Source organism: Littorina saxatilis, linkage group LG10, assembly GCF_037325665.1.
Source record: "Littorina saxatilis isolate snail1 linkage group LG10, US_GU_Lsax_2.0, whole genome shotgun sequence".
NCBI lineage: Eukaryota > Metazoa > Mollusca > Gastropoda > Littorinimorpha > Littorinidae > Littorina > Littorina saxatilis.
This window is the reverse complement of record NC_090254.1, coordinates 23777833-23804887: the sequence shown is the minus strand read 5'-3', so window position 1 is coordinate 23804887 and position 27055 is coordinate 23777833. Positions and strand designations below refer to the sequence as shown.

The following is a 27055-nucleotide window of genomic DNA, read 5'->3' as shown; positions in this document are numbered from 1 at the left end:
ACAGAAAAGCGTGCTATCCTTCTCAGCGCAACGAATACCCCGCTCTTCTTGTCAATTTCACTGCCTTTGCCACGGGCGGTGGAGTGACGATGCTACGAGTATACGGTCTTGCTGCGTTGCGTTGCCTTCAGTTTCATTCTGTGAGTTCGACAGCTACTTGACTAAATGTTGTTTTTTCTCTGAGAGGTACATTGGATGGCCAGGGGGGGGGGGGGGGGGGGTCCGGAACCCCAGGAACCCCCCCCCCCCCAGATCCGGCCCTGATAGGCGCAGTGTTTATTGACCATAATGGCGAAGCTATGAGTTGATCCAGTTCCAGAGATTTTGCCCGAAGCTTCCGGCAGGGACGCTGAAAGGTCAAGGTCAAATCCCCATGGCAAGCGGCCTATTGTGACACAATTGATGTAAAGTAAACACATAGTTTACAGCCGTATAAGTTAACAGGAAACATTTTAAAGCTATTCCTTTAAACTTTCCTGTGCTACTATTTAAAGAGGAAAAGGTTGCATGCATATATAACAAAAAGCAATTTTCTGATCTAAATCTGAAAAAGGAGAGGAAAAGTTTTAAACAACAATCCGGCAATCGCAATCTATCGATTTCCCTCATTTTATCCCTTGTCAAACTCTAGTACAATTTCTCTGTGAAATGCAAAAATGATTCATGTGTTATGTATGGAAATTCTCAAATTTGGTGTGTGTTGAATTCTGTTAGTGCTAAAAAAAATAAAAATAAAAAAAGAAAAGAAAAGACTCGCGATGATCTCAGACGAGTATCAAGTTAAATAGTTATTTATTCCAAAAAAACTAAGCTAAAGAATTTGTGTTGCATCAAGTTCCACTGAAACGTGGGAACATTAGGACAGAGCATATAGCGAATTTATAGTCTGCAAAGATTAACCAAACACAACGTTTCGAATGGTTGAACGTTCAATCACTAATTTCAAGGTATAACTGGTCTGATGTGTCACCTTTCTAAATCCCAATCCTAACCGACTTCCTCTTTGAACAGTCTGGCACAGATTTCTTTTTGGTGAAAATTATTCCTTTAATATCCACCATGATTTACTACCCAGAGAGATGGCAGGGCTCCCCACGGACGCCCCTCCTAGTGCGTCCCTGGACCCCAACTTTTAATTTTTAGAGTCTACATGGACTCCCACTGCAGAATTTTAGAGGGTCCCAAGGGTCCAAAAGCCGAAATGTCCCAGTGTACTTATAAAACATTGTAGTCACAGAAAATTTAGTGCGTCCCAGGACCCACTCTTTATAAGTCTAGTGCGTCCAGGGACCCCCTCCATAAATTTCTAGTTCGTGTTTTCGGCTTAGTGCGTATATGACGCAGGGACGCGCGCTATGGGGAGCCCTGGATGGTAACATTGTAGTTATTCTGTGTCACAGTTGACTGTCGTTCTGAGTGTCCTGTGTCATATCCGCGTTGTCAGGTTCGTAGGACGTGTTAGACACCTCCATGCTGACATGACAATCGGCGTTAGACACCTCCATGCTGACATGACAATCGGCGTTGTCTCCATGACCAGTAAAGCAGTTGTTCCCGTTACTCAGCGACTGGATAGTAATGCCAAGAATCTTCGCCACGGTGGTTTTGTCCACCGCGCCAGACCGCACGCAGATTTTGATCAGTTCCTGGGCATCGGTTCGCTTCCACGTGGGGATTTCTTTCTGGAGGCTGCCCAACATTTTCTTCATTCTTTTCTGCTTCCTTTGCTTCTTCACCCGCTCCAATAAGCCGTTCAACGTGTAGAGGAAAGGGTTGAGCGCCGAGTTGAGCGGCAAGACGAAGATGGCGGCCCACACGTTGATGACAGCGGGAATGCGGACGCCACGAGCTGCCAGGAGACCCATCACCCCGATGGGGAACCAGCAGCAGAAGTCTGTCAGGATGATGAGGAAGAGACGGCGAGCGACTTTCATCTCCTGCGAACGCCGCTGTGCCCCAGACGAAGCGCTGGCTTTATTCACAGCGCGATAAATCAGCAACTGGCCTGCTCCTATGAAGAGGAAGACGACAAAGTTGAAGACGATGAATATGCCAAAAGCGTACTGTTGACCAGAAAACTGTTGCCGCGTGATGGGCAAGGGAATACAGATGCTGGTCTGTCCGTAAAACTCTAGGCTGGCAAGGAGCGGAACGGAAGCAAGCATAACGCCAGTGATCCATGTCCCAAGGCAGAGAAGCAAAGCTACCCGTGGGGAGAAGTGGAGCTGTGCCCTGAAGGGGAAGCACAGCACCAGGACTCGTTCCAGTGTGATGAGACAGACCATCAACGCAGACACCTCGGTGGATACGAGGGAGAGGAAACCTGCCACGGTACACATGACGCTGCCCTTCCACTCATTCTCCTCAGCCACGTACCTTCCCGACAACTGAGCGTCCGCCACGCCGATCATCATCAGGTACACCCCCATCAGAAGGTCCGAGGCACACAGGCTCTTCACCAGAATGTCGGACGCTGACACCACGGTTTGAGTCTTGACCACAGCCCTGTAGACAAGCACCCCCACGTTACCCACAATGGCCAGTCCGGACAGAGTCCAGAGAAACGCCTTGAAGACGCCCTGAGCCAGTAGGTCACTGCATGATGACAGCTCGTCGACAGGAGCGTGGCATTGTGACACAGTGGAATGAAAGTAGCTGCAGCAAAGTTTAGTCTCGTCCGTGAACATCTGCTCCAGTGCCACAAGACCGTACAGTGACTCCTTTTTGTACCCGTGGAGTGGGTTTGTCCGAACGTCCAAGTACTTCAGCTTAGAGAGCGAGCTGAACGCGCGGTTTTCAATAGCCTGTAGACTCACGTTGACAAAGATAAGGGATTTCAGATTAAGCAGCTCGCCTACGTTGATCATAGCCCCGAAAGCCTTGCCTAGAGTCTTGGCAAGCGGGTTATGGGATACATCTAGGAATATAAGACCGGGGAGTTTGGTGAGATTCAGAGACGACAGATGAGTCAAGAGGTTGGAGCTGAGATCCAGAGTCTGAAGCTGAGGCATGTCCCCCAGAGTGACGTTGACCAGACGACAGAAGGATAGGTTAAGGAATACCAGGTACTCCAGGAAGTGCAGGTTTTCTAGGGACACGTTAGAAGCGGAGCTGAGGTCCAGGTAACGAAGATGAAGGTGTTGAAGAGGATCAATCATCTTGGAGCAAGTGTAGGCCTGACCCTCACAGACACAGCCTCCGTCGTGTGGACAGGTGAGATCACAGAACAGCTCGTCGTCCTTGTAGGGACAGTGGTGAATTCCATCACACGTGTAGTTCTTGTGGACGCAGGTGCCTACCTCCTGACACCTGTAGTAGCCAGGACACGTCACGCTGTTCACTGGGATGCCTTCATCTTCTCCATTGGGGCAATCCTGCTCCCCGTTGTTGAGCAGAAACGTCGGGATACAGAAGCCATCTAGGCACTGATAGAAGCCTTCACCACATTCAGTATCAGAGGGTTTCAGGCTAGACATTCCGTAGCCATCCAACTCAACTGTTCGCAAGTTTGTTCCATGTTCAGTAACGAGTGCGATAGGATATATAAGCGGACACGTCCTCACAAAATAGATGTATTTGTACGGTAAGCAACCAGAGCCAGGGCACATTACTTTCATCTCACAAGAGACACAGAATTCTTCATCACTGCCATCTAAACAGTCTATCATTCCATCGCAACGTTTCTTAACGGGGACTGCTTGAAAGTTTCTGCAGATGTAAGAGGAGTCTAGTAAAGGAGAAAACCGCGGCCGCTGGCAGTCCATTTCATCACTGCGGTCAAGGCAGTCATCCTTTCCATCGCAGACCAGTGAGTAATGAATGGGTCGACCGTAGCGACACTGGAACAACGGGAGGTTGTTTAGAGACCAATCAAAGTTACTACCTCCCTCTTCTTTTCCCCAATAACATCGGTGAAAAGTTTGCACTACAGAGCCATCAGGGCAAGTTTTAGTTGGGAAGGCATCGGGAGACGACGACGACTTTTGGAAAGTTATTCCACGAAGAGGAGCCTTTTCCACGTGTTGGACAGGATTCGGCTTCATGCAGATGTAGCCACCTAGGGTGCGAAAGACGGACACAACGCAGCGAACGGGTTGAAGATGGGGCGACGGAGATACCTTTAGCACAGCGCAATCCTCCAGGGTCCCGTCGTTCTGAAGCTGCTGCTGTTCGTAAGCGATGGGGCTTCCCCGCGGTCCCCACTGCCAGAGAAATCGGTACAGTTGGCTCAGTCTTATGGACACAGGTTGAACTTTCTTTATGCCCACCGCAATGCTATCACGCCCGCTTTTCACAGCCATATCAGCCATCACTCTTTGGCCGGCGAGGTCTGTAAGCGCTGCCAAAGTTGCTCCATGCTGCTGCTGACAGGCTTCTTCTGCTTCAAGGACGCCCGGCATTGTCCTGAGTTGATAGTCGATAAAGATCGCTTTGAGACACTGGTCCTTGTAAGGGTACCAGTCACCGCAGCCCTCTTCACGGTACGGGCAGTTTTCTTCATCTTCGCCCTGCGTACAGTGACGAATTCCATCACAGGAGATTGCCTCAGGGAGGTTGATCATTCCGTCACAGTTGTAAGCGTCGTGGCCTTCTATCTGTCTGTACGTATTTGGAAGCGAATGCAGAGGGTGTGTCTGATAGCTGAAGTTGAACTTTGATAAAACTCCAAAACATTCCTCTATGAAAGGGAATGTTATTTCCATTTCGTTGTCGTACAGCATCAGAGGCGCCATTGTTTTGCTCTGTTGGGTAAATGTTTTCTTCACTGTGCACGAACCATTACTGTCAACGCCATAGATCGTCAGAGAGTCCTCCTCTTGCATCTGAATGTAATGAAACTCCAGTACAAACCCGTGTGCCTCAGGTGCCACGATATGAAGGATATGGGGTCTTTGCAAACAGCTTCGAACTCCAGGAATTCCCCATGCAAACTCCCCACTGGCGTTATCCGTCAACTGATATTCTGGATTGCAGTTTGCCAGCGTGTCCTTGTCAGTCAGCACAGTCGTACTTGCCATACATCCGATCGTTTTCGATGTTGTCACCCCAGCTACAGTTGATGCCCCTATGTTTGCACATGGTGTTGCCTGGGAGGTTGAAGGAGATGAATGTTGAGAATGATCAGTATGTTTTGCTCCGTTTGTAGATAATGCGCTGGCACCTGATCCATCAACGGCGATGGTGTCCAGTGCATTTGCAGGCGTCGCATCGGTACCGGCTTCTAGTTGTTTTGATGATGAGGTTGAAGTAGTTGCATTTTCAGAATACCCAGTAGCTCTCGCTCCGTTTGTAGATAATGCGCTGGCACCTGTTCCATCAACGTCGAAGGTGTCCCGTGCAGTCGCAGGCGTCGCATCAATCCCTGATTCATGTTGTTTAGATGATGAGGTTGAAGTAGTTGCATTTTCAGAATGCCCAGTAGCTCTCGCTTCGTTTGTTGTTGAGGATATGCTGGCGTCTGGTCCGTCAACTGTGACGGTGTGCTGTGCAGCTGCTGCAGGCGTCAGTTCAGTCCCAGCTCCCTGCTGTGTTGCTGCTGCAAGTGGAAGGGGTGTTGTGGACAGAGCCCTTATTAGCAGACTCAGAAGCAAGATTGATTTTGGTGATAGAAAGCGTGCGGGTGTCTTGAGTCCCTTCATTGCTGTGATTGGTACTTGGTGCAAAAGCTGAAAGGAAGAGATTTGGATGGGTGTATATGTGCCTGGTATTAAAACAAAACCTTTTTTCTTGATCTTCAGTGTATAGGCTGATAGCAAGATGTATTTACATTTAGTCAAGTTTTGACTAAATGTTTTAACATAGAGGGGGAATCAAGACGAGGGTCGTGGTGTATGTGTGTGTGTGTCTGTCTGTGCGTGTGTGTGTGTGTGTGTGTGTAGAGCGATTCAGACCAAACTACTGGACCGATCTTTATGAAGTTTTACATGAGAGTTCCTGGGAATGGTATCCCCGAAAGTTTTTTTCTTTTTTTCGATAAATACCTTTGATGACGTCATATCCGGCTTTTTGTAAAAGTTGAGGCGGCACTGTCACACCCTTATTTTTCAATCAAATTGATTGAAATTTTGGCCAAATTTTGACTAAATGTTGTATTTTCGCCTTACGCGACTTGTTTTTTTGTATTGTTAAGAAAGAAGAAAAAATGTTGTTTGCATGTAAGTGCGCACGTGAGTGCGTGCGCGTGTGTATGCATATGTATGTGTGTGGTTTGAATGTGCGAGGGTGAAAGGTGGAGGCACCATTTCTTACAAGCTCATTCACTCTTCTGACATACACTTTGTATGAAGCGCTTATTAACTACGCACCAAGACTAACGGAAAAATATTGTGTTTTTGCGCATGAAATGTTTCATATCAGAATCACTGAATGTTAGAAAAACAATTCATGTCCCTTCCGTTAAGCAGCAAAGAGTTTGAATCTTTATGAGACTGCGTTTATTTTTCGTGCGTCAGAGACCGCAGACACTTCAAAACTACAAATACAGTTGCTTGCATTAAAATCGAGTTGACAAAAATCAGTGCATGTTTTCATATAAGTGGTTTTTATCCCAAACAACAGTGGAAACAACATTCAATTTTTTGTTTATAAGATAAAATAAGATAAGATAAGATAAGAAAACTGTAATGCCCATTTTCATTGTACATAATCATCCAAAACAATCTATTTTCTTCAATTGTCCCGCATATAATTGATACAATGTAGCCAAGTGGTGTACCTAGTCTTTTTTGTGTAATTATCTCCTGCCCGACCCAGTTGCCTCCCCTGTCTATTATCTTCCCCTGACCCAAGTTGTGTCTCCCGCTAGGATTATTGTGTGTTTACTATCGTAGGGTAGACTCTTGACCGGATTCCTTTCTAACCTCTTATCTCAGATTTAGGTGGTCGTTATGTAATGTGCCGCCAGCCTGTCTGGGTATCGTTGGACTCGGCGTTTTGTCAAGTGGGTGTCATTTCTTTTGACAGGGTACACCATAGAAGATGCCAGGTGGTTTGGAGGTTTTAGTCTCTTACCCCCCCCCCCCCTTCTTTGTAACTGGTTGTAATCTAATGAGCCTTATCCGGTGTGCGTAATATTTCCTGTGCGTGACACCGACACGGCTCTCTGCCTCTTTAACGATCCCTTTCATTTGGCAGGCAATCTTAAGACGACACCCCCCGTTGTCTGACACCGGGTATCCTTCCTATTGGCTTATCGCCACAGGGAATCGGAAGTGACCAGCCTTTAAAAGACTGAGCATTTAGGCTTTATGGTAGTCTCAAGGCAACAAAAACTGGATAAATGTAAACTAAACATAGGCGAAACAATCCTATCCCCCAGTAAACAGGTGAAATTCCTAGGCGTCATTATCGAGCGGAACCTATGCTGGTCACCCCACATTCTACACCTAGTAAATAAGGCGAATAAAACAATCAGCCTAATCAAACTTTTAAGAGCAGAGCCGTGGGCTTGTGGCAAAAAGATCATGACAGACATAGTTAGAGCCCTCGTCAGGTCAAGGCTCACTTATGGCCAGGAGGCTTTCTTCACGGCACCGAAATCTGTTTTAAAAAAACTAGATACAGTAGAACTAAAGGCACTGAAACTGGCCCTCGGCACATGTAAACACGCTAAAAACAAACTTGTTTACAAAGAGGTAGGCTGGACAACACTACAAGAAGAAAGGACACTGCGCGCCGCTCAATACGGTGTGCGCTCATACACCACTGACAACCCCACAAGTGAAGTCGTACGAGAATCCTTCATCAAAAACACTCGTATTCACATGGACACACTAAAAGAAAAAACTAAAACCATCTATGATAAGACCACACCTCTCTGTGATTTTGTTAAACCACTACTTACTGGTAGTAACATCACCCCGGAAAACATAGTAAAAAAAAACCCACAGGTATACCCCCCCTGGTTACTGGAGGCCCCAATTATAACAGACTCCCTTCACCCAACAGCCACTAAAGTAGACAACCCCCTTTTATTAAAGTCAATCGCCCAACAAGAACTCAAAACAACATATGTCAATTATTTACAGATTTATACAGACGGATCTAAACTACAGGACGGCACCGTCGGCTGTGCCTTCGTTATCCCCGATATGAACACTGTAAAACATTACAAATTGAACCCCAACATCTCAATCTTTTCCTCTGAACTATTCGCCATCATTATGGCACTTACGTTTGTTAAGGATTTACATAACAAACCAGTTGCCGCGGTGATTTGCACCGATTCCAAATCTTCTTTACAAGCCATGCAAGGAAAAACTAACAACCGTCTAGAACTCCAAAACGAAGCACTCTTCCTATCACATCAAATTATAACAGCTGGGACAGACCTGAGATTCCTATACGTTCCGTCCCATACGGGCATACGAGGAAATGATTTAGCCGACCAAGCAGCCAAAACAGCTACAGAGCTACCGGATGACTTTATCATCAATATTAAATTTTCCAAATCTGAAGCTTACGCTAAAATAAAAAAGACATTTTTTTGCGGCCTCGCGAGTCAGCCTGACGGGGGATCATTTCCCCCCCTCCCTCCCGGCCTCCTGAGAATGTTCCACAGAACCCGCACCGAGGGCTGTATCCATAACCTCTTCCTGCACCACTGCGAGTGCGGAGAAGTTTTTAGCTTTGAACACATCTTTCATAACTGTGATTTTAACAAAGTAAATTTTAATGCCGTGCATGAATACCAACACACCCACAAGCTCACACCAACACAATTTCTGTATCACCACACAGAACTAGGCTGGAAACACAGCTCCCTGCTTCTTAAGTGTATTTACAAGTCAAACATAGCTAGATGGTTTTAACCAGTGCAAATAATTTTAAGAGAACTCAATTTTTTTCTCGGTATTGGGATGCTGTTTCCCAATACGGATACCTGCTTTTAACCGGTATTAAAGGCAGAGTAAGCCTCCCGTAAACCATCACAGATACGGTCTGGCTTTTACACACAGTACAAACACCCTTTCATTTAAACACTCACCAATTGATAACATCCTAGGTGCCCTCCGTAAAGAGCGAACAATTTTCAAAGAATTTATTTTTGCGTGGTTTATCTTACCCCTGAGCCATCGTGAACCCGTGTGATCCAGTTTTCCTTTTTCACAATGCAGTCGTCAGTTAGTCATGAATGCGACTCGATGTGAGCTTATCTACAATAGCACGTTTTTTATGCACGAAACAAAGGCTGTGGTTCACAAGAACTCTAGCGATGGCTTTTGACTGTTGAGAGGAACGGCGATTTGCACTGATAAACCGTCTGCTACGACCCTTGCGTGACCCTGCTTCCGGGCTTTTCTTTTTTTTAAACTTTCACAACTTCGAATTGTTCTGATCTTGTCTTGATGAAAAACGAATTCTTTTATGATTAAAGAATGTTTGTGTAACAAGCTGTCAATTTATTATTTAGATTTTAAAAGTTAGGTCTAGCGCAAAAACGAGGCGCCGTTGTTGTTAACGGAACAAGTCTACGAAAATAAATTCTTGGAAAATGTCTCACGCTCGACAGAAAGCAGCCAGGATGTTCCCGTTCGGTGAGTGTTCAAATGGAAGTATGCTTGTACTGTATTTAGACGCTCGGGGAGCTCTGTGAGGGTTTACGGGAGGCTTACTGTGCCTTTAATCAAATGTGGCTCTGACTTTTATAACTTTTAAACATCAATTGGATGAAATAAACACTCGTTTTTTATCGTCCCATCCCCCCAGAATACGTATGTGGATCCCACCTATATTCAAGTGATACAAAGTACTCGTCCTTATCCAATCTTAACAGATCCTCTTAAATATCTTATCACCCCCACTCCCGTCATCCTCCCTCTTTTGACCACCTTCTTTTTTTTTATTTTTTTTTTATTTTTTTTATTTTTTTTTTTTATCGTATAAACCAATTCATGTCCAATATAGGCAATTAAGACCTGACGGACAATAAGCCCCTTAAATTTCTTCTAGAGGAGAGAACGCGATTTGTGACACTGCGAGCTGTGTGTTGCTCCGATTGTGTCGGTTGACGTGAACGGTCGAAGTGCTGACCAAATTTGTCGCGAAGTTGTAATCGGTCGACTTGTGGTTGTAACTGAATTCCGAAACCTGTGCTCTTGTGTTTCGCGACTATCGTCAGCAGCAGGTTTTGTGTTCCTTTTACGTGTGCTCACTGAGGAGAATCTGTAAGTAACTAAATGCTTTATTCATTCCTTATGCTGTATTCTTTCCTTATGCTCTATTCTTATGTTTCATTTGATGCTATGATGTTTGCATATATGTACATTTTGACGCTGATTTGGTCCCGGGCGATGTCCGACCGGTCTCGAGTCAGAGTTGATGACGCCATTTTGATCTATCAGAGAGATGTGTTTTCTAGATCAGTTTCTAATTACTTTCATGATTTGACGCCGAAATTGAGCGTTAATAACTTAATATTTGATGACCAGTTGTTCTAAAGTTGTTTTAGAGTCTTGTGAATTAAAGACTCGTAAGAATCAAGTAAGGCAGACTCGTTCTCATACGTTTTGTTTTCGCTGAGAAAAAGCCTGCCTCGCAATATTTGATGTCGAGAAGACCCATGTGTATCGTTGCCATTTTCCCCCATTTTATCACATATTATTTCTGGAGATCAGTAAAGTCTGAGTAGTAGTCGGTTGAAAGCCCAAAGTTAAGCCCTCAGTGCCATTGGCCCGTAAAGCTACCTATTTACGATTTAGGCGCAGAAACCCCTACAATTGATGAACGGGAATTATGGTTGACACATATATATTTTGGGTAATGAACTCGTATCATGAGTTAGATGAATTCAGGCATGAGAATGATAGAGATCTTCTGAGTTAAGATTTCAGACAATAGGAAGATATTGTCTACAGGCTGCACAATTTTGATAATTCTCATGTTGCACTTTAAAGGCGCTTGCCTACAGAAGAACTTTGCGACTGAAACAACCTAACATTTTGTGCAGTCGCATAGATGCAAAACAGACTTTTAATCTAAGGCGTTATGATTTAGTCGCGCTTCCCTGTAAAGTAATAGACTGTTGTCTAACGCTTCATTTTGAAGCATGGGAGCTTGCGCTTACCCCATGCCTGAGTTATCTTTCTTATTCTTGTCGTTATTATTCAACTCGATGAAGATGTGTCTTCATGGCGATGAACATACTTAATAATAACAATTATTTTGCAGTTGCGGTTCATGCAGTTGGTTAATTTATGTAGAGCATTTTCCAATGCAAGGCTTAGGCCTAAGGGAAGATGTTGGTTACTTCCCTTGACATTAGCTGTTGTGGAGTTGTTTAACTCACTGTGGATTCTCTTTCAGAGAATGCTGTGTCTGCAGGATTTTGGCTGTATTGTTACTTGTCTATATTTGTCATGATTATTTTGACAAATGATACAGTCATACATTCATAGGTTTATTGTGGAATGTATGTATGGTTAGGATGCATTGGTATGAATGGTGCGTTTTACTTGTTATGCCATGTACTTATATTATGTTTTCTTTTCTTTTCATGTGTCATCAGACACTGCTTTCTGGTGTCTCCTTTCTGGTGTCTACTTTCTGGTGTCTACTTTCTGGTGTACGTTAATTAAAAGTCACGTTATCGCAACCTCTGTCTTGGTGTCTCATTTATGCTTCCTGGCCTATTTCCCCCCCTTCCACTCCACCCTATCACACAATGTAATGCCGCACAGTGTTCTTCATATCAAAACAAACCTACAAAACAAACGAACACACAACAAAATGGGTTCAACTTGGATTTGAGGCAGATACCCTGAAATGTTAACAATGAATGAAGCTAACGAAAACGCACACATTCATTGTATTTTCCAACAGCAAACAGTACAACATTTTTACACACACACAAACACACGCACACACACACGCACACACACACACACACACACACACACACACACACACACACTAAATTGAAAGGCATAAAAAAGGTGAAATAACATAACATGAACAAAATGATTGAATCAAAAAACAAGAAAGGTATGTTACAGGAACGTTTAATTTATGGTCACTGATCTTCGACCCAACTTTCTTTTTAAGTTAAAAAACAAAGGATTACTGTACTCACCGATACAAAGACGACACAAGACGATAACGATTTTTCGCTTCTGGAAGCCTTATCAGGAATCCTTTGTTTTTTTAAACTTTGTTCATCTTACCTCAGTCACTTCGTTGTTTAGATTTTGGTCTTTTAAGTAGTCAGACGAGCACTTATAATACAGACAATAAAATGATCTGACAAATTGTCCAAAGCTCTTTCGGAAGCGAGACAATGATTAATGATGAAATTAATTTAACGGTCCTATAACATACCTTTCTTGTTCATATATTCTGATTTTTGGAACGTTGGCAGTCTATTTGTTTTTGGATTTATGAAAAAAATGAAATATGATAAAAAAATCAACAAAATTCCAACCTTGCCGTTACCATACCTCAGTGTTTGTCCGTCAGAACTCCATACAAGTGTGGACGTATGGTGTCGCTGAACGTTCCAGGACTGAGTGCGTCCTTGATGTCCAATTGATTTTCATCCGAGAAATGTGAAACCAGTTACTGACAAGCTCCGCCTTGTTTCCCTGTGATACGCCATGCAGGTACTCAGGCCGAAGGGGTCAAATTCGACCAATTCCACCCGTGATGATGGACCACAATTTTGGCGTTAACCAGTAATTACTGGTATTTTACCGGTTGAAATGAGAAAATACCGGAAAATAATTAGCTGCCGGTATAACTTACCGGTTAAAATCAGTACTCTGAGTTGGACTCTTACTGGTTCCAATGACCAGCCTACCTTTTTTTACTGGATAGTTTTCATCATAAAAGTTTGTGTACCAGTTCGACAAACATTTAGCACCATCATTGGGACCATGCAACCGGCGAAACCATACATTTTGTAAACACTTTTTACATTTAGTCAAGTTTTGACTAAATGTTTTAACGTAGAGGGGGGGAATCGAGACGAGGGTCGTGGTGTATGTGTGTGTGTGTGTGTGTGTGTGTGTGTGTGTGTGTGTGTGTGTGTGGTGTATGTGTGTGTGTGTGTGTGTGTCTGTCTGTCTGTGTGTGTGTGTGTGTGTGTAGAGCGATTCAGACCAAACTACTGGACCGATCTTTATGAAATTTGACGTGAGAGTTCCTGGGAATGATATCCCCGGACGTTTTTTTCTTTTTTTCGATAAATATCTTTGATGACGTCATATCCGGCATTTTGTAAAAGTTTAGGCAGCACTGTCACACCCTCATTTTTCAATCAAATTGATTGAAATTTTGGCCCAGCAATCTTCGACGAAGGCCGGACTTCGGTATTGCATTTCAGCTTGGTGGCTTAAAAATTAATTAATGACTTTGGTCATTAAAAATCTGAAAATTGTAAAAAAAAAAATTGTTTTTAAAATGATCCAAATTTACGTTTATCTTATTCTTCATCATTTTCTGATTCCAAAAACATATAAATATGTTATATTTGGATTAAAAACAAGCTCTAAAAATTAAAAATACAAAAATGATTATTAAAATAAAATTTCCGAAATCGATTTAAGGTAGGTCAAATGGAGACAGGGATATTACTCTTCATACACAAAGGGAAGCCACTGAGTTGTGTCGCCATTTTTTCCTGGCAGGCTGGGAATTCGAACACATCGAACAGGGAACGCAGAAGAAGAAGAAGAAGAAGAACACGTCGAACATTCGAATGACGTAAATAGAACAAACGTCACATTTTTCAGGCAGCGTAAGTGAATGACGTCAGAAAATGACGACACCGCCAGAAACAAAAAACAATGCGACACGCCTCCCAACCACGAGGTCAAAAACACGTGGGCATCTAATGAAATCGGTACAAAGCCGTTCTCTTTGCCAGTGACATCGTAATAATCACCAAAGCTAACATTGAAGCTCCGGTAGCAGGTAAGAGAGTGTCTCCCAACCCGTGATGCTCACAGCGTGATTGCATCAGAATACCACATGTTAAAACCGGTGTTTGAACTAGAATAACAGCCAGTAGTATTAAGAACAAGTGTCTTGTGTATGCAGCCCTCTTTCTACTGTACGCTGGCAGCAGATAATACAATAATTGAAGTCCTTCGAGGCATAAGGGGCCCATAAGGCGAAAAATTGCTTTAATTCCACCCTCAAAAAGTCCCAGCCTTCAAACCGTAACAAATAACAGTACGCACTATTAAGCAAAATTATAAACCAAGCCTTGATTATTAATTTTTATTATTACACTTGTATCAAACAAGTGACCTCCACCTTTTGATTGGTGTTTTTATTACATTTGAATCGGACTTGTGGCCTTTCAAAGTTGCGGTGACCTTTGACTTTCAACAGAGGTCATATGTAACAGTGGTTTTTAAAAACATAATTTAGTTGGCTCATATATCTGAGACAAATGATCGGACAACAGCCCTTTACATTATCGTGACACATATTTTTCTGAGGCACACTGGACAGTAATAGTGCAAAGGGTGGGGTTAATCAAGGGAGTGAACCCCCCCTAAAAACACCACCAACCTGTCGTTTTTTTTGGTTTTTTTAATGCCGTTTTGATCGCTCTTGCGTTTACAACCCATCTCATCAAATCGTAATTTATTTCCAGGCTACCAGCAATAAAATACCTCAACATGAGGAACAAATTTAAAATAAACTCTGGCAAAAGACGTGACGTCACAAAGTTTGAGTATGCGCAACATTTTCGTTTACCAGTGCACTTCGTTACCTGCCCATTGCTGCTTTGGGTGATATTTTTTAAATGACTATTCCTATGCAGATGTTTGTGTAATTGGCCGTTTTCAAAACATACCCATTTTTCGATTTTTCGGTCCAAAATTCAAAACGGGCACTGTCTTCCGAGACTCATAGCTCCGAAACGAACCCACTACCCTATATTTTTTTTATGCTGAATGCATAGCAGACAGATCGAACTTAAAAAATAACCAACTTTTGGGAGAAACCAATTTATATTTAACGGGTCCAGTGAACTACCTTAAAAACAATTTCATCTTATTCCCTGTGGGTTCCTGATTCCAAAAACATATAGATGTGATATGTTTGGATTAAAAACACGCTCAGAAAGTTAAAAAGAATAGAGATAAAGAAAAGCGTGCTATCCTTCTCAGCGCAACTAATACCCCGCTCTTCTTGTCAATTTCACTGCCATTGCATCGAGCGGTGGACTGACGATGCTACGAGTATACGCTCTTGCTGTAAAAATGCAGTGAGTTCAGTTTCATTCGTTAGTTCGACAGCTTGACTAAATGTTGTAATTTCGCCTTACGCGACTTGTTAGTTATTATGAAGGAATCAAAAAACAAGAAAGGTAGGTTGTTGGAACGTTTGTTATTAACAATACATTAATTATTAAATAATTAATAACCTATTTTTTTGTTTTTTTATTCTACATTTTGTAACGGTGGCAGTCTCTTTGTTTTTGGATTTATTTTTTATTATGAAGGAGTTATGCTGTTCCCCCATTTCAGTCTGCTCGGTTAATTGCTTTTATTGAACAGTCTTTTGAATAAGTGTTACAGACATTATAAGATGTTTGGTGGCTTGTTGTCAAACCAGCTCCATAGGTAATTCTAGAACACCACCTTTTGTCAAGTTCTTAACACTGACAAAAATAACAAGGACACTCCGCCTTTCAGTTGACTTGGATGAAAAGCTCTAATAGCACACACTCTATTCATCTTACAGGGTTTGAACGGTCCTGAAGTGGACAGCTGGCTGTACCGTAAACTACCTTGTATACGCCCAGTATCGAGTTAACGCCCACCCCCTATACTACTTTGGGCCGAAAGCTGTGCATAGGGCATACTCCCTATAGTAAACGCCCACCCCCTACTTCTTGATTATTGATGTCACAAACATTATTTTTTGAACATTTGTTTTAAGTGTTTGTAAACTTCCGCATGCGGTACAGAGTATTCATCCGAGTGTATAATGCCAAGATCATGCTGTTATAAAGGCATACCGTTGATTTATACTCTCACCGCAGTGCAGTTGACTAATAAAAGAGAGTTGAAAATAATTGTCAAAGCTCTTCTGAAGTTTTTGATAACGATATTTGTTTCAAGAGATTGTCCCTCGAATTTGATGGCTTCAATCAGTGCAACTGCAGACCTGGGTCAATCTTTTCAAGTTAGCATTATCTTGAGTTATAAACGTGTTAACGGACGATAAAGCAACAAGATTTCCTTCGTGGTTTGCTTGCAGAATTCCTTATGTGTGTGTGTGTGTGTGTGTGTGTGTGTGTGTGTGTGTGTGTGTGTGTGTGTGTGTGTGTGTGTGTGTGTGTGTGTGTGTGTATGTGTGTGTTACAAAATTACACAGAAGAAGAAAGTATTAGCGTATACGCTTTCTTTTGGACAACCCAAATTGCTGTGAGTGCTCCAAAAGATTTAGATGACAAATACACCAGTGTTAATGTTTAGAATTTCCTTTTTTTCAATGAAAAAATCCAAAAGTGTCCCGACTAATCCAAACATCTCTTTACTGCGCATGTTGCCACCGGCTAACATTTCAAACTACCTTACTATATACTCCTTTACTCTTATTATCATTTTGAGAAACAAATATTAAAACTTGACAGATCCGTGGTCATTCTTTCTTTCCTTTTTTATTTTTTGCATATTCGTTAGGGTGAACTGTTGCAAGCGAAAACATTTTTGTTTGATTCTCTTCATTATGATATTTTCAGTGTGTGTTTTGCCAGTAGGTCTTATTCCACCATATTTCAATACACCTATCACGTAGAATGAACATCTGAATTTCACAACACTGAATTATGAATTTTAATTTGTTTGTTTTTACCGATAACTGGTGTGTTCAGCTCAGTATTTTCTCATAGGTTTTTCTACTCTCAAAGACAGTTCACCTACTTTTGAATAGGAAAAAACGTCCTTTTCTTGAGCAACTTAACTGAACCAGATGCAATTAAATATATCCTGTTCAAACACCTGTATTTGCCGGTAAGCGGTTTGCATCACTTCAGATCGAGCTGCCTACTCATTAGCAGCGTGTGTTTAATTGATTTCAATACATAGGGACTGGGTGTGAGCCGGAATTCGATTACTATTTATCGAATGATAGTTATTTCTTCTAAGCAATAATTGGAATTCGCATCGGTCGTTGACAAGATATAATTTGAAGTCCTGAAGAAGACTTGTAAGAAGCACGAACTTGTGTGTGTGTGTGTGTGTGTGTGTGTGTGTGTGTGTGTGTGTGTGTGTGTGTGTGTGTGTGTGTGTGTGTGTGTGTGTGTGTGTGTGTGTGAGAGAGAGAGAGAGCGCGCGCGAGAGAGACAGAGAGAGAGCGAGAGAGAGACAGAGAGAGAGAAAGAGTGAGAGAGAGAGACAGAGACAGAGAGAGAGAGAGAAAGTGAGAGAGAGAGAGAGAGAGAGAAAGTGAGAGAGAGAGCGAGAGAGAGACAGAGAGAGAGAGAGAGAGACTTTTCATAAATGTAGATATGCAGATATGTATGTGTATTTTTCCCTTTTATCTTTTTCTTTCTTTAATTTATAATTGATATCCATTCCCTTTGCCTGTATATATCGTGTTCCCATTGTTTAACACTTCGTATTGGCTAAAAGCCCTATATATTATAAATGTCTTATAATTTAATATTACTTACTGAAGAAAAACTAGTTTTGACATTTTCATTATTTATTATAGAGAGACCCACAATTTGTGTTACCAGAAAGTGAAAGCCACAAAAACTCGTTGGTATTACAGTAATCCTTAATTGGAATTTCCGCTGATTCAGTGAATTCAGTAGAATGGCAAGTGAGTTCTTAGTGAAATTATTTCAACTACATGTACAAAATCTTACTTTGCAGAGGTTGTAGTCGAGCCATGGACAGACGTGTAGTGGTGTACATGATGGTTTGCAACCAAAAAAATTACGCCTTTATGTAATTAAATAACAGATTTATAGGGAAGGAGTTCTGTGTTACTTTGTCGCCCAGACAGCGATGGACCTTTTTGGTATTTGCAAGACTTAGGCTCCTGAATCGATTTCCTAAAATGCAATGGATGTTGTGCGCTAGACTGACGTATAACGTGTACTTCATAGCTTTGGACATATGAGAGTGAGGAACTGGGACTCGGATGCCGGAGAGTCAGTTCGCATTCATTTAATTGATTATCATAGTTCGCATTTATGAGTATATATAAATCCTTGCAGGTGTATGTGTGTGTGTGTGTGTGTGTGTGTGTGTGTGTGTGTGTGTGTGTGTGTGTGTGTGTGTGTGTGTGTGTGTGTGTGTGTGCCGTGTTTGTTCACACATCCGATGTAAGGTTTTCATAACATAAAAGTTGAGGTGTAATTTCTTTACTTCTGCAGAGCGCATTTGAACACACACACACACACATACACGCGCACATGCACAAACACACACACACTCTCTCTCTATCCCTCTCTTTCTCAGCTATGATAAAAACAACAAGTCCATTCAGTGATGTTACTCTTTGTTTTATTTTTATTTTTTTATTCACTTGTTCTCGTTCATGTTCTTTGTTTGTTCTTTGCGGCAAACACTTTAATAAAACCTGCCCATTATACTGTCAAGTGCTCGGAGAAAAGTCTTAATTACACTTTCTAAGCACAACCATCGCAGCACAGTTTCGACCAATGAGCAAATCAGTTTCAGGCACGTGACGTGACGTGACTGAGATCCTTCCAGCTCCACCAATCACAGCTCGTCTTTTTTCTTTTCCTTCGCGCCAGACCTTGAGAGTCCGTACAAGATCCCGGCAGTTGTTGCGATGGCGGTACCCACGGCAGCGAAAGTGAGGAATGTATCTACCTGGTCGCTTTTGTTCAGACCATAGCGACACCACTTGGCAAAGTGTTCACAGTTGTCGAACAGCACGTTATAACCGATGCGGCCAATTTTGGAGAGGGCGTTTTCCACAATCTCCTGTTTGGAGAGAGGCCTGCAAAAAAAAAAAAAAAAAAAAAATGGGACCGTAATGAAAGATTAAAATCTTGTAGAGAAATAAAAAAGCGTCAAGAGAGGCGAATATGTCAGGTCCATAAATAGGACTACCCACCGACGTTTTGTAAATATAGCTCAGTCATTGTATTCAGTTCTAGTAAACCCGAACATGGAAACGTGGCATTAATTAAATCAACCATACCCATAACCTTACTCAGGAATCGGGGTACAAAATGGTCTACGGTGATAAACTTCTTTGAGGATTTTATGGTGTTAATAAGAAAACTTCAACCACCCTGTCAACCACTTGAACTCTGTGTGTGTGTATGTCACAGACAGACAGACCCTTACCATCAACCCACTCCGCCACCCCCTGCACCTGAGACACCCACCAGGTTCTCTCCCCCCCCCTCTCTCGCCAACCCATTTCGCATCTTACCCCGTCAACCTCCCCCACTCCAAAAGAAACAGAACTTACGGGTGCTTGCCATCTTTATTGTTGTTCTTGCGCGCTCTGGAACCATCGACGACATTCCAGAAATTCTCCACTTTGACCAGGGCTTTGCCGAAGCGCTGACCGCTGATGGTCATCAATTTATCCGCATCTATTTGACCGTTGATTCCGTCGTTCTCATCCCCCGCCAGATGGACCACCTTCTTGTCACCTGTGGGATGGAATGATCAGGTAAATTAATGGTGGTGTGTCAGTAGAAATGATGACAGGGGCGAGAAATTATTCCTTGTCACAGAATTCGGATGTGTTCCATGAGATTATTCGTGTGGGTTTAACTCCGGGTTGTATTTCTTCTTCTTCTTTCTTCTTCTGCGTTCGTGGGCTGAAACTCCCACGTACACTCGTGTTTTGCGCGAGTGGAATTTTACGTGTATGACCGTTTTTACCCCGCCATTTAGGCAGCCATACGCCGCTTTCGGAGGAGGTTGTATTTAAGTGTGTGGGTTTATTCTCTTGCATACAAAATGCAGAAAGCCCCCACCCCCTAAACAAAAAAATCAACACAAAAAAGGACACAAAATACCAAAGAATAAATAAAAAGAAAATATAGAGAAAAGCAAACACGATCACCTGACTAATGACAAATAAATAAACGCACATAAACGTACGCCTGACGAAGCACGAAAGACACCGCGATATGAATGTATTCCCAACAAAACGCGTATTTATAAACCACTATAATCGAAACTTACACACCCTGATATAACTGTATACCGCACAATGAGCAAAATATAATACACACCGATATACACCGCCCAGTGGGAGTAGTACTCTCTGGGGAACTCGATGAGGTCTCCTGGCTCCAGTTCCTGCAGCAGTGTCTCATTGTGTCGCACCACAGACAGCTGTGCCATTTTCCTTCACTCTACCTCGTTTAATTTACCTGCAACATTAACAGATCCACACTTAATGAGATACAACATCGATTGGAAAAAAACCCACCAAAGTGAAATCTCTGGCGTCAAAAGTCCCATACATGCGAATAATGGTGTCAAAAGACGTTATACATGCAAATAATGATGTCAAACGACGTCATACTTGAGAAAAATGTTCTCTCACTTCTTATACATGTATATCTCCCGATATCTTCGTGATCTACTCAAAGTCATACTCACAGGAGCTTGTATCAACGTGCTTGGCAGGGATAAGTCAATCGAAGCAGCGTACCCTACAACCATCTAACTGGTTATAGCATACGATAAATCGATCGACCTGTCAGTCCCAGTCAGCCACTTCGTTACAAACGCCTGTCGTCATACCGAAGGCGGAAGTTTCTCAGGAACCTTTGCTTCAACGCTCCACAATCAAAAACAATTCGATTCACTGCAGATTGTGTATACCGAATGGGAATAGTGTATAGCTGACCTGCAACATAGCACTGACACATCACTGATAGGCCTTGATTCGAATCTAAATATAACTGTGATTGCTTCATTCAATGGACACGCGTCCTTGATCCTTTTCAAAAGAACGAGTGGGGAAAAAAACCCACTTCAAGCAAGGGTTGTGTCTTGGCTTTTACCGGAAAACGAAAAGGAATGTTATTCGCGGAGATTCCACACAGACTAAAACGATGTTTTGACTTTGACACTGACCATTTCTTTTCTTTTTTCTCCTTTTTTTAAATTTTGTAAAGGAATAGTGTTTTGCAGATATGCGATGAGTTTCTGTTGCATGGTTATCAAAACCAGACAAAACGGAACGTTTCAAAACTGTTGCTTTCAAGTCGAACCCTGTACGCTCTTATCGTGCGAAAATCCGTCAGTCTTTGACCACTGAAATACAGCACGTACTTCACCCCAGAAACATGATATAATGTTGGGTGTCATCATGTCGTTTAAGTCAGCACAAAGATATTGAGATAACGCGATCGTTTGCGAAGTGCACTAACCGTGCTCGTGATTTCAAGGTACTTTGTAAGCTTACGAATGCCGATATTTCCTTTCTTTCTTTCAATGTCAAATCAAACAACCCCTTATCGCCCACCCCTCCCCCAAACCCCATCAACCACGGCAATAAAAAAACTATTAAAATATGCTTTAGATTTATATGTTTCGGGTTGATGAGAGCATTATTTTAAGCACACCAGGAAACTAAAGAAGCAATTGCCTTTAGCTTTTATTTTCTTCTATTTGTCGAAGGAGGTCCATATGAGGGGACACTATACACATACTTTGATATTTTGCTATTATTTTGTGTTTGCAGTAATAACTCGGGGTCAACACTGCTAAAATGTAACAAATACGGTCTTAGCTGTCATATATGTAGCAATTTGTGTGTGATAACAGCTTTGGCTGTGGGCAGAAACGAGTCCATTTTAGGCGGTAAATTTAGAGTGAACGCTGCCAAAAGTGAAAACAAGTCGCGTAAGGCGAAAATACAATATTTAGTCAAGTAGCTGTCGAACTCACAGAATGAAACTGAACGCAACGCAACGCAGCAAGACCGTATACTCGTAGCATCGTCACTCCACCGCCCGTGGCAAAGGCAGTGCCCGTGGAATTGACAAGAAGAGCGGGGTATTCGTTGCGCTGAGAAGGATAGCACGCTTTTCTGTACCTCTCTTCGTTTTAACTTTCTGAGCGTGTTTTTAATCCAAACAAATCATATCTATATATTTTTGGAATCAGGAACCGACAAGGAATAAGATGAAAGTGTTTTTAAATTGATTTCGAAAAAAAATTTTGATAATAATTTTTATATATTTAATTTTCAGAGCTTGTTTTTAATCCGAATATAACATATTTATATGTTTTAGGAATCAGCAAATGATGGAGAATAAGATAAACGTAAATTTGGATCGTTTTATAAATTTTTATTTTTTTTTACAATTTTCAGATTTTTAATGACCAAAGTCATTAATTAATTTTTAAGCCACCAAGCTGAAATGCAATACCGAACCCCGGGCTTTGTCGAAGATTACTTGTCCAAAATTTCAACCAATTTGGTTGAAAAATGAGGGCGTGACAGTGCCGCCTCAACTTTCACGAAAAGCCGGATATGACGTCATCAAAGACATTTATCAAAAAAATGAAAAAAACGTTCGGGGATTTCATACCCAGGAACTCTCATGTCAAATTTCATAAAGATCGGTCCAGTAGTTTAGTCTGAATCGCTCTACACACACACACACACACACACACACACACACACACACATACACCTCGACCCTCGTCTCGATTCCCCCCTCTACGTTAAAATATTTAGCCAAAACTTGACTAAATATAAAAAGAGAAAAAGCCTAACGGTTTTGAGGTTTTGGCATGTACAAGTTATCTATAGAGGGTGAATACAGCGAATGAAACTGTTTTGAGCGCTCTAGCGCCGTTAGTTTGTCAGAACAGGACTCGGGTGGTCCATATTAGGAGCCCTTCCCCTACATTAAAAATAATCGACCCACACTACATCCGGGGCACAATCGTTGGTCTAATATTCTAGCCGCATGCGAACGCAAGTTCACTGAATTCAAAATCCAAACAGTTTATACGATCTTACGGGGAATGGTCAGTGACGTGTCCATAGCATGTCGTCACTCTGGCGTGTCGGGAAAATAATGCATTCCACTGCACAAAGATCTGGGGGTGTTTTCATTCCTGGGTCGTCGTCTAAACAGTCAATCAACTTGGCAGTGTCGCACTCAATACATACACCGCATATTATTCAGTTGCCTGATATTGACAAACTGACAAAACATTACGGCTCAGCAGCTGGTTAAACACATCACAACCACACACAAGTCATACTCATTTATCTCATTGTCACATGCAGGCTGGCACATTGCGAAATAAGCCATACTTAGCAGATAATAATGGAAAGTTGACGTATTGCTTGTGTATGTGTGTCAGTTTTTCATATCATGCACTTCACATAACTTTTAAGTATGAGTCTCTCGTGGTCAAGATCCTTGGGAAGGGTGTGTGTGTGTGCCGTGTGTGTGTGCCGTGTGTGTGTGTGTGTGTGTGTGTGTGTGTGTGTGTGTATGTGTGTGCGTGTGTGTGTGTGTGTCACTGTGTGTCACTGTGTGTGTGTGTGTGTGTGTGTGTGTGTGTGTGCGTGTGTGTGTGCGTGTGTGTGTGTACTATTGGGTCTTGGTAAACCAGTGCACTGACTACTGTTTTGCAGCTGAAATGCAATACCCGTTAAATCCACAACGACAACGCCTGCATGCCTGACAGATTGGACTACAGTGGACCCCCCTCCCCGCTCCTGAGAAAATTTGGTCTTTAATGGAGGTAGTCTGAAAATGGAAGTGAAATTACAGTCCTTTAAGTATTACTATAATTTAAAAATCTGGAAAACTACGTTCTTCAAAGGGGTTGAAAAGGCGGTGTGTGGGTATCAAAACAGATGTTCCACTGTATCATCAACTAGAGTGGTAGGGGAAGGGCTCCTAATACGGACCACTTTTTGTTTCATGCTAATAACTAGCTTGTTTTCTTCCGAAGAAGTTTCATTTTGTGTTTGGTAGTCCTTCTATCTTAGTTAGGCCTAATTAGAGTGAAATAGCTTTGATAGACATTCAGCAAAAATGAAATACAGAAACAAATCACAAATGGTCCATATTAGGAGCCTGGGTGCCTAATATGGACCAGTGAAGCGGCCTTCGCGAATCACTGTAAAAAGCTCCCTGTACTTCAAAACTGATAACACGATACAACTTATTGTACAAGTCAGACTAATTAAAATATGCTTTAGATTTAGCTGTTTCGGGTTGATGAGAGCATTATTTGAAGCAAACCAGGAAACTAAAGAAGCTTATCAAAAACAGAGTGAAAATAAGTGAAATTATCAACTTCCACGAAAAGAAGACTTTTTGTTATTTTTTTTTTTAAATCTCGAGAGCTAGTTATAGGTTATTTCCAGCAAGCTTCTTAATGAATTAATGAAAATAGCCTTTAGCCTTTTTTTTCTTCGATTTGTTGAAGGTGGTCCATATTAGGGGACTCGCACATACTTTGAGATTTTGCTATTATTTTCTGTTTGCAGTAGAACCTCGGGGTCAAACCTGCTAAAATGTAACAAATACGGTCTTAGCTGTCATATATAGCAATTTTTGTGTGATAAAAGCTTTGGCTGTGGACAGAAACGAATCCGTTTTAGGCGGCAAACTTAGAGTGAACGCTGCCAAAAGTGACAAAAAAGAGAAAAAGCCTAACGGTTTTGAGATTTGTGTTTCTGCAACTGTTTAGACATGTGCAAGTTATCCAGAGAGGGCGAATACAGCGAATAAAACTTCAAGTTTTTCAGCGCTCTAGCGCCGTTAGTTTGTCCATAGACCTATATTAATATAGGTCCCTGGTTTGTCAGAACAGGAGGTGGTCCATATTAGGAGCCGGTCCATATGTGAGTCAAGCGACTGGACGGTTCAGTTAATGATAATAGGCCCTGACTGAAATCATTAGCACCGGGGGGCCTGAAAGATGGAATTTACGATGTAGGAAGAAAACTGCCTAGTACAGCAGTTTGATTCATACAAAAAGACACGAAAGGGTTGTCCCCCTTCAAAAATATGATTTTCGTCTCCCAAGCAACTCTGCTGTCATACACAAGGTGTACCCTGTAGTTACCCCCCTTTATACCTGCATACAAACAGCTGTGAAAATCTAACCCTTTTTGTGATTCGAATATTTTTGTGTCCTAACGTCCACAGTCTTTGGAAATCATTCGCTTGAATTTGTGATACTAAATTTATTCCTTATAACATGCCATGTTTTTGACACCTGAAAAAAGTACCCCCCCCCCCCCCCCCCCCCCCTCCCCCAGACTCGACGCGACGAGAGACATGAGAGAGAAAACTGTGCAGCTTACCTTGTTCGGAGTCGGAGATTCGATTCGTTCCTGCACACCCCAAAAGCGCGATTGGTCAAACATCAGAGGGTTTCCGATAGCTTCAGCTAACCTTTTCCGGAAATAAACCCACTTGGGCTTATTATCACCGCATCCGCTGTTCACATGGAGCACACAAAGCGTTCAGTTTCCTTCGAATACTGTGACTGATGAAATGGAATGCGTCAGCTCGCGTTGTGGTTCATTGTATTGCTATTTTAAGAACAGCCACGTCACTGTCATGTGACTCGGCTATTTTTACATGTGTGGAGATTCCCATACCTCCGTCTCTGATCGACTGAGTCAGCAGTTCACGGTCTCAACACCGGCGACAACCCCCTTCACCCCATCCCCTCTCTGTTCGCTGATTACAAGAACACCTTTCAACCGCATTGTCAACTCTTTGATAAATCTTAATACTATATTTGTTTCAATGGCACAAGACAGCCGAGAGCTTACAAACTCGTCTCCGGCCTTGAAATTGAATAACTTCGAACGGCCTATAGGTTTAAAGCCAGATCGTACGGGTTACGTCTACAGGCCTTGTGGCTTGTCAGTGATAAGTGAGTGGAACCTCAATTTTAAGACCTCCAAACAAACATCCGAGAATGTGTGTGTCTGTTAGTGTGCCTGTCAGTATGTGTGTATGTGTGTGCCGTGTGTGTGTGTCAGTGTCAGTGTGTGTGTGTGCCCGTGTGTGTGTGTCACTGTGCACGGTGTGTGTGTGAGGGTGTGAGTGTGTCAGTGTGAATGTGTGTGTGTGTGTGTGTGTGTGATACCTGCCTACCCATAAGTATTAATCGTATTTTTGTTAACGATTTATAGACTTCAATACAATACAATACAATACAATACAATTATAAGACTGAACACTGATGATTTGCCTGCTTCAAATTGGAATTGAGTTAAGGTCATCAGGTCAGAGAGAGACTGAGAGAGAGAGAGAGAGAGAGAGAGAGAGAGAGAGAGAGAGAGAGAGAGAGAGAGAGAGAGAGAGAGAGAGGGAGAGAGAGAGAGAGAGAGAGAGAGAGAGAGAGAGAGAGAGAGAGAGAGAGAGAGAGAGAGAGTAGTGGAGTCTGGAGTCTGGATGGTTTATTACACCCCCGGTATAGGGGTGTGTATAGGATTCGGTCGATGTGTTTGTTTGTTTGTTTGTGTGTTTGTGTGTTTGTGTTCGCATATAGATCTCAAGAATGAACTGACCGATCGTCACCAAACTTGGTGAACAGGTTCTATACAATTCCTGAGACGGTCCTTACAAAAATTGGGACCAGTCAAACACACGGTTAGGGAGTTATTGGTGGATTAAGATTCTACAAGGACTTATAGAGGGACATATTAATGGTCAAAGGGAAATAACCTTCTCAGTTGGTGGCAGTGAGAATGGTAAGGACGGGGGTGTTTTTCCTACCTCGGAGGAATTTCTTGTTGATTAATTAGGCCTTGGGCCCATTTCAATTCGGGGTGTACAAAGTTTCAACATTCATGCTTCATGAAAAATAATCATAGTAATATTAATCATAATAAAAATCATCATCATCGTAATGACAGCCGACATGGCGACAGTAGAAACAGGCATTTACAACAGCAAAACGTTTGAAAAAGGACAGTAATGCATCAGCACAAAATCCAGTCTCTGTCGCACTTCACTCATGTCTCCCTGTCATCCTTCCGTCCATCCATCCATCCATCCATCCATCCAGAGAGAGAGAGAGAGAGAGATGTTGACATACGATCTGCACAGAGACCGCAGAAGACATGAATGTTTAGACAGGTA

General features: G+C 42.3%; 2 protein-coding genes across 4 annotated transcripts; both read right to left on the bottom strand.

Moving 5' to 3' along the window:
- Window positions 1-281: 281 nt before the first annotated feature.
- Window positions 282-4733, bottom strand: LOC138977815 (G-protein coupled receptor GRL101-like). The gene is made up of 3 exons (XM_070350422.1): window positions 4119-4733; window positions 1500-3839; window positions 282-1466 (listed from the first exon to the last, which is right to left on the bottom strand). The coding sequence occupies exons 1-3, from the start codon at window positions 4731-4733 to the stop codon at window positions 1395-1397; spliced, it is 3027 nt and encodes a 1008-aa protein (XP_070206523.1). The 3' UTR covers window positions 282-1394.
- A 13797-nt stretch (window positions 4734-18530) lies between these two features.
- LOC138978450 (phospholipase A and acyltransferase 3-like) lies at window positions 18531-25484 on the bottom strand. 3 transcript variants are annotated; one of them, XM_070351194.1, is made up of 5 exons: window positions 25261-25484; window positions 23589-23689; window positions 20195-20335; window positions 19417-19603; window positions 18531-18936 (listed from the first exon to the last, which is right to left on the bottom strand). In XM_070351194.1, exons 3-5 carry the CDS (start codon window positions 20304-20306, stop codon window positions 18693-18695), a joined length of 543 nt encoding a protein of 180 aa, XP_070207295.1. In that variant the 5' UTR covers window positions 20307-20335; window positions 23589-23689; window positions 25261-25484; the 3' UTR covers window positions 18531-18692. The 3 variants fall into 3 exon arrangements, with proteins under 3 accessions (XP_070207295.1, XP_070207294.1, XP_070207296.1); XM_070351193.1 differs by lacking the exon at window positions 23589-23689 and having other exon boundaries at window positions 25261-25483; XM_070351195.1 differs by lacking the exons at window positions 23589-23689; window positions 25261-25484 and adding an exon at window positions 20568-20697.
- Window positions 25485-27055: the final 1571 nt, after the last annotated feature.